Source organism: Rutidosis leptorrhynchoides, chromosome 6 (assembly GCF_046630445.1).
Source record: "Rutidosis leptorrhynchoides isolate AG116_Rl617_1_P2 chromosome 6, CSIRO_AGI_Rlap_v1, whole genome shotgun sequence".
NCBI lineage: Eukaryota > Viridiplantae > Streptophyta > Magnoliopsida > Asterales > Asteraceae > Rutidosis > Rutidosis leptorrhynchoides.
The window spans coordinates 84826434-84834198 of NC_092338.1; the positions used below are offsets into that span (position 1 = coordinate 84826434).

The 7765-nt window shown below is 34.2% G+C and overlaps 2 protein-coding genes across 2 annotated transcripts; one reads left to right on the forward strand and one right to left on the reverse strand.

The window, feature by feature from the left end:
* On the forward strand, positions 1-2631 carry LOC139852953 (probable glycosyltransferase At5g03795). Its single transcript, XM_071842303.1, has 4 exons — positions 1-367; positions 1242-1587; positions 1674-1982; positions 2182-2631. Exons 1-4 carry the CDS (start codon positions 45-47, stop codon positions 2545-2547), a joined length of 1344 nt encoding a protein of 447 aa, XP_071698404.1. The 5' UTR covers positions 1-44; the 3' UTR covers positions 2548-2631.
* Positions 2632-2989: 358 nt separating this feature from the next.
* On the reverse strand, positions 2990-6402 carry LOC139851953 (3-isopropylmalate dehydrogenase 2, chloroplastic-like). Its single transcript, XM_071841149.1, has 11 exons — positions 6114-6402; positions 5864-5993; positions 5607-5718; positions 4925-5000; positions 4699-4787; positions 4518-4604; positions 4228-4344; positions 3947-4054; positions 3743-3796; positions 3464-3616; positions 2990-3326 (listed from the first exon to the last, which is right to left on the reverse strand). The coding sequence occupies exons 1-11, from the start codon at positions 6328-6330 to the stop codon at positions 3252-3254; spliced, it is 1218 nt and encodes a 405-aa protein (XP_071697250.1). The 5' UTR covers positions 6331-6402; the 3' UTR covers positions 2990-3251.
* Between the last annotated feature and the right edge of the window lie 1363 nt (positions 6403-7765).

The following is a 7765-nucleotide window of genomic DNA, read 5'->3' on the forward strand; positions in this document are numbered from 1 at the left end:
CAAATACTAAACTCACTCCAACATTTAAACAGAGTGAGTTAACCATGGATTCAAAAAAATTCTCCAACAACAGAAAATTGTCATGTAAATTTAACCTTCCAAGACACATCCTATTTTTCATCGTAACTTTCAATTTTTTAACTTCTATCCATCCTACAACTTGTACAAATTTTCACAACGATCATTCCAACCATAGTCATCGAATTCTTTCGAGTTTTATAAGCAAACCACGAAGTAATTTAGAGAGGATTGAAGCAAGCTTAGCTCAAGCTCGATCAGCAATCAAGAAAGCAACAAACGAGTCGATAAAAGATCAAGATTATGTTCCATCTGGGTCAGTTTACAGGAACCCAAAGTCGTTCCACAGGTACGTTTCGCTTCATGATCTTAAATATCTTCAATCGTTCTTCAGTTAAATGTGAATAGTTTTTGTTGTGATTAGATATTTTTTTCTACTTGCTGAGATTGCTTGAACCGACAGCCATCCAATATACTTTAGAAATGTTCTTGTAATAACTTTATTCTAATTTGTCAATGTCATAATACTTGACTTTAATACTTCTTTATTTAGTTTTTGTATTATGTGATAGATTTATTATTTGGTTCCATATTAATTTAGTTTAGTAATATTATTTAAAATTTAAAATTACAAATTATAAAGCGTATTGCAAATTTGCAATTAACCAATTTTAATTGCATTAAACAAATTTTTAAAAGCTTGTGAAAAAATAAACTATGAGAAAACAAATCCTGCAAATATAAGGTATTTAAAAGTAGCTTTTGGAAATAAGATATGAAAGATGAAATCACATTCAATGCTGAAACGTCCAAAAAACAAATCGGACTTACCAACAGTACTACAGACCCAAACCACAATGATTTGGGTCAAATTGGATTAGTTAGATCTATAACAGTAGAACAAATTTGGAACTTTGTATACGGACACTACTAGCATTTGAAACTCAAATGAAATATGTAACATTTTGTTTGCTAATTAATTTATCTACAGTGAAAACAAAACTTAGGGCCTATTTACTTTCCACTTAATGATCTGTTTCTGTAGAGCTCTTAATTCAGTAAGTAAAATTATTATTTCTTTGTCACTTAATTTGAAAATTTGTCTGTTTCTAGAAGGCATAGAATCAGACACCCCTTCTCATTAAGAGTCGAATAGAAACTCGACTTATTACAGGAAAAAGTAAACAGTCCCTTACATGAATTACGAATTAATGTTTGTGTAGGAGCTACCTGGAAATGGAAAGACGGTTCAAAATATACGTTTATGAAGAAGGCGATCCACCAATATTTCACAATGCACCATGCTACGGGATCCTAGGATTAGAGGGGATCTTCATCAACGACATGGAAATAAGTGGATTTCGTACTAAAGATCCCGAAAAGGCTCATGTTTATTTCCTTCCTTTTAGTATTATAACACTTATCAACTACGTTTATACTGTAGGATCCCATGATTGGGATCCTATGTATAACACAGTTCGAGACTATATAAATCTTATCGACCAAAAATACCCTTACTGGAATCGAAGCCTTGGAGCTGATCATTTCATGCTTGCGTGCCACGATTGGGTGAATTTTCATTTTTGAACATATTGTGTTATTGTGTATGTAGTCTTATACTTTATCGAGTAAAATTATTTTGTTACCTTTTCTAGGGGCCGAAAATATCAAGTTCTATTCCTCACCTATACAAGAACTCAATTCGAGCTTTGTGTAACGCAAATACATCAGAACGGTTTAAACTCTCGAGAGATGTATCAATCCCGGAAATTTACCTCCCACATGGTACAACGGAGAGTTTACTTGGTGGGCCGTCCCCATCAAAACGAACAATCTTGGTGTTTTTCTCTGGTGGAGTTCATGGGTACATTCGTGAAGTACTTCTTAAGCATTGGGAAAATAAGACCGAAGATGGTGTTAAAGTTCAAAAGTATCTTCCTAAGGGCGAGAATTACTATCAGCAGGTAAGATGTTCAACGTTTTAGTCTTATTAGAGGTCAAACATTCAAACTTTAAGTTGGGTTGATGAAGATCATGCCTTATTCTAAACTGCTTTTGACCCGCTACCCAACCCATTTGCTTGACCCATCCATATGAGTGACCACATTTAAGTTTTCAACTTCAAATTTGATATGATTTATTGAATATACCGAGTATGAATAGGTGAGAAAGAGCAAGTATTGCATTTGTGCAAGTGGGTGGGAAGTCGCTAGCCCACGAATGGTGGAAGCTTTATACATGGGGTGTGTCCCGGTGCTTATTAAAGACGATTACGCAAAGCCGTTTAGTGATGTTTTGAATTGGAATACATTTTCGGTTGACATTTCAACTAGCCATATCTCACAAATGAAGGATATATTGATGGCTATACCACAAAGAAAGTACATAAAGTTGCAAAGGAAAGGTGTTCAAGTTCGAAAGCACTTTGTGGTAAATTTGCCTCCAAAACGGTACGACGTGTTTCATATGATACTTCATTCGATTTGGCTTAGAAGGCTCGACACTCGCATTAGAGAGATGGATCAATGATCTTAAATTTATTGATAACTTAATAGTCGATTGTGTATACAAATTTATCATGTTATATACATATATATATTGTTATTTCTGTATATATATATATATGAGCTCCTTATGAACCACTCACTAGAGATGGGTGAAGGAGGTTATGAGAAGGATTATTGTTATAATTGTCATTAGTAAGTACTTCCATCTACAACTCTGGGTGTGATACATAATAAATAATTAACTTTTAAGGATATCTTTATATGGTTAGATGATGATTACTATAAAAGATTGATACATGCATGTTTTTAAAAGAGGAAACATCAATCCTTACATACTAGCAAACTATGTATAAATAAATGGTGAAAAAAATGTGTGTATTGACAAAATGTATCTATGGTCTATTAGTTGATGTTCTTATATTTTTAGTCCAAGAGCTCTCTGGTTCAAACCAACTAATTGCACATAAACATAAAATCTGATCCGCAAATACGAAATTGCTCTCCATGTTATACATACAACAAAGTCTTAAGATACACGCCTGCTGATTATGAAAACAACTTGAGAACTATCACAAATCTCAGAGCAGATACATTTTACCTATAAAAATATTGTTAGGTTTACCATAGGTGTTCATGTATCCGTAAGCTAACCTCTAAAAGAATGTTATTCTTTGATTCGACCGAATAGGCAAAAACTTTGGAGCACAGCTTTATTAGATTGATTACTTAAACTGATGCAGGTAGCTTTGAATCCACGGACTTCAACACTTCCTCGCCCATCTCCTTGCAACCAACCAATTTCTGCATATAGGTAATTAGAATCAATAACCAGGTAACAAACTATGAAGTTAAAATGCAAGTGTTTAACCGTAATAGATGTCCTAAATACCCCTAAAAAAATGATATTGAATACCCTTTTTAGAAATAAAAGTACATACATTTCCAGCTGAATAGATGTCGCCAGTACGAAATCCCCTATTTAAAGTACTAAGCACAGCTAACTCGATCCTCTCGGCTGCCTTCACTTCACCCAAACCATATTTCAAAAGCATTGCAGCACTGAGTATGGTTGCCAATGGGTTTGCTTTATCCTGCATGGTTAATAAATATAATATAAATATATAAATATATAAATAAATAAATAAATAAATAAATAAAACAGTACTTTTATATAGAAATAACAAAACAAAACTACACCAATTTTAAACAGTAACTACCTGCCCAGCAATATCAGGAGCAGAACCATGGATTGGTTCAAATAGTCCAGGTCCCTACTCAGAAATATGAAAAAAATACACATGATAAGATCAGGTTCACCATTTAGAATATAAAATTTTGGTCCGATGACCTTGTGATTGTGGGTCCCACACAAAGATAAAAACTGTGAAAGAAAATGGTGTATATGAACTAGATGACCATACCGAATCACCAAGACTAGCCGAAGGAAGCATTCCAATACTTCCAGTGATCATTGATGCCTCGTCTGATAAAATATCCCCAAATATGTTGTTTGTAACTATGGTGTCAAACTGCATACAGATTAGGATACTGTGAGTTTGACCCGTTACTCAATAGTATGCATAACTTTTGTTTTCAGCTGTGATTCCATGGTCAAAAAGTGTTCTAGGTAAACCCAATCCTTTACAAAAACAATTTATGCTGACTTTGACCCAAAAGTCAACCAAGAGTCACAGAAGAAAACCTGTTTAGGGTTCCTGACAAGCTGCATGGCTGCATTGTCAACATACATGTGAGATAGCTCAACATCAGGGTATTCAGCAGCTATAGCTATCACTCGTTTCCTCCAAAACATCGATGCCTGCTCAATTGTCAAACGTACGTGAAATTTAGAAGGATAGCACCATTATATACATTGACCAAACAAGAGTTAGTAACCTACAAACTCAATTTCAGTCATTGATCCTAGGACCATTTTGAGAGAAATAAAAATAACATAAAGAATTAAATTCAATTCTAAAAGGACAACAGTACCTCCAAGACATTTGCTTTGTCAACAGAACAAAGTTTACCACTACGCTTACGAGCTGTCTCAAATGCAATACGGGCAATGCGATCAATCTGGTTGAAAAGATAAAATTTATAATCATTTAACTTCGGTTAACGATATTTTCATATGAGAATTACAGCAGAGATCCTTGTACAAGTAATGAACCTCATAAGCTGCATAAACCTCGGTGTTGAAAGCAATTTCCTCACCATTTTCATTGGTTTTAAATCCCCTTGGTTTTCCAAAGTAAATACCTTAACAAATAAACATACAGTAAACAAATTTCTTCAAGTGTCGAAATCCTTATTCAACTGCCTAATAAAGACAAAAAAAAAAAAAAAAATGAAATCTGATTGATGTCATGTAAATCTACTGATAAGTATAAACTGACCTCCTGTAAGTTCCCTTACAACCATCAAGTCAACACCTTCAGCAACCTCTTTCTTCAAGGTTGAAGCATCCACTAACTGAAAATGATGGATCAACCTACAGAGTCAACCGGAGTAGAAAATTTCCAAAAATAGAGCTCGTGGTCAGATAAATAAACTAGGTCACGAGTCATCTACATGAACTAGCCCTAGTTTGATAGATAATGGTGTGCATGTCACAAAAATTTGGGCCTTTTACCAGTTAGCTACCATCAAGAACATAAGGGGAAATTGAGTAACTTCTCCCCCCAACTGAATTGTATTCTTTACCAAGTTTGCACTACGTAACTTTCAGATGCTTACTGAGTACTTTGTGTAAGATGTTCAATAAATTCTATCATTCTGAAGAGTAATTATGTCAGAATAAGCATCTTTCTAAACCTCTGTCTTTAAAAGTTCTTCTTACAGATCATAACAAACATCTTTTGGCGAGAATCTAAGATAATACGCATTTGTTCTTATGAGGTGCATACTTTGTGATTAAACAACCAATAATATAGGCACTAGTTAACAATCCTTCAAATTCAGTATGAAACTATGAATCTAAACTATGCAAATTCAAATTCAAAAGCTTATTAAACCCAAATTCAAATTAGTTAATCATGCATGAGTATTGAATTAAAAATTGTTCAAAATTCACATTACCTGTGGCAGTACAGTGGCTGGCCTTAAATTAGCAAAAACCTTAAGACCTTCACGAAGCTGAAGCAATCCGGTTTCAGGCTTCAAATGTTTCTCATTATTATCCCATTTATACCTTCCAATCCATTTTATCAAACAAATCAAAACCCCAACCATCAAAAAACACAATTAACCAAAACACTACATACTCAAAACTTTAATAAATAAAGTAACTTATTTATCCATATCACAAATAATTAAATAAATAAATAAAAAGTCACCCGCCAATAGCACCAAGAAGAACAGCATCAGATTGCTTAGCAGCATTGAGTGTATCCTCAGGTAATGGAACTCCAGTTAAATCCAAAGCAGCACCTCCCATTGGTTTCTCATTAAACTTAAAATCAATCCCTAACAAAATAAATTTTACAATTTCTTATTAATTAACCTAATTACACACTAATTAAATCCGTTAATTGCATGTTACATATACTGATATACGCACAAACACATGCATTTGTGTATTGGTACCTTCGATTGAGCCGGCGAGATTAAGAACTTGTTTGGCAACGGAGATGACTTCCGGACCGATTCCATCACCGGGAAGCAGAGTGATGTTGTAGCTTTTTGGTGCGGTGGATGAGGCGGCTGAGCACCGGATAACGAGTGGATTACGAGGGTGTTTGGTAACGGGAGTAGAATTTAATTGAAAAGGTTTGATATTCAGAAGTTGAATTGAAGCCGCCATTATTGTTGTTGTTGATGAAGATGAAGTAACTGAAATATGACCCCTAGTGATTTAACCTAAGATTAAATAGGAATTAATTGATTTTAATGTCGTTACAGAATTATTCAGTCACACTTGTTATTTAACCTCTGGCCTATTTGGTTGTAGTGATGATTTTAGATGGAAAATTAATATTTTCAAACCCACTTTTAATATATTTATTTACTATAATTTCTTTCAATAATAAATTATAGAGTTAAAGCTAAAAATAGGCTACAAACTTACACAAATGTACCGATGTCGCTCACAAACTCATTTCTGTCCTACTGTCGCCTACAAACTTATAAAAAATATGTTGATGTCGTCCACTATACTTTTTTTACATGTAACGAAAACAATTGATGACGTGGCTTCTAGGTAGTCATGACACGTCGATGATACATCGGAACAGAAATTGAAAGTAGATGAGCGACATCGGAACACAACCGAAAGTATATGGTCGACATCGGGACATATAAAATGAAAAAAATTAGTTAAATAATTAAGTTTACCGGTTCAGCAGGTAAACCGTAACAAAATGTTAACATTGGTACATTTTTTATAAGTATGTAGGCGACAGTAGGACGAAAATAGGTTCGTGGACGATATCAGTACATTTGTGTAAGTTTGTAGCATATTTTTGGCTTAACCCTAAATTCTAACATAAAAGTTGTGTAGTATAACTTTTAAGAATATTTAGGTATTTTGGATGGATCTATCAATTAAATTATAAAATCCAATGCATCATGTGATAACTTGTAATAACTAGATTGAGAACATCTCGGTCACTTGTCCCAAATTGAAAGTAATGATTCGTTCACCAATAACCGAACAAAGATTCTTGGTATTGATTGAGAGTTGCGACTCATTACCCTTAAATTCTCAAACAATCAATTGAAAATTGTGGCTTACAAACTCACAAGTTCGTAGTCATGGTCAATATTTGTTGGTCGTGAGCGCTATAAATCTCGTTTTCGACCATGAGCTTTTGTTCTCCATCACCGACAGCCAATCTCGTTTATGATTGAGATTTGATGTTCCTTACAAATATCGATCTCATTCACGACCCACTTGACATGCTTTGACCATTTTAACGATTGTTTACTGAGTTTGACTTGTAGGGATGTCAAAACAATCCGTACTCAATGAGGAAATTCGAAACCCGTTATAATTGGCCCGGGTCTGACCCGAGTCCGTCGAGTCATGGGCCGGGTATGAGTATGGTTACAAAAAAATTCCGGGTCCGGGTTCGGGTATGGTTTTGGATACAAACCTGTTTACCCGACCCGCATACCCGTATACCCGGCCCGAGGAATTTTAATAATAATTTTATGTAAAATTTTAATATTAGTATTATATTGTTATTGTATGAAAGATTTCTTTTATTTGTTTTAAAAATAAGCATAATTTTATTCAA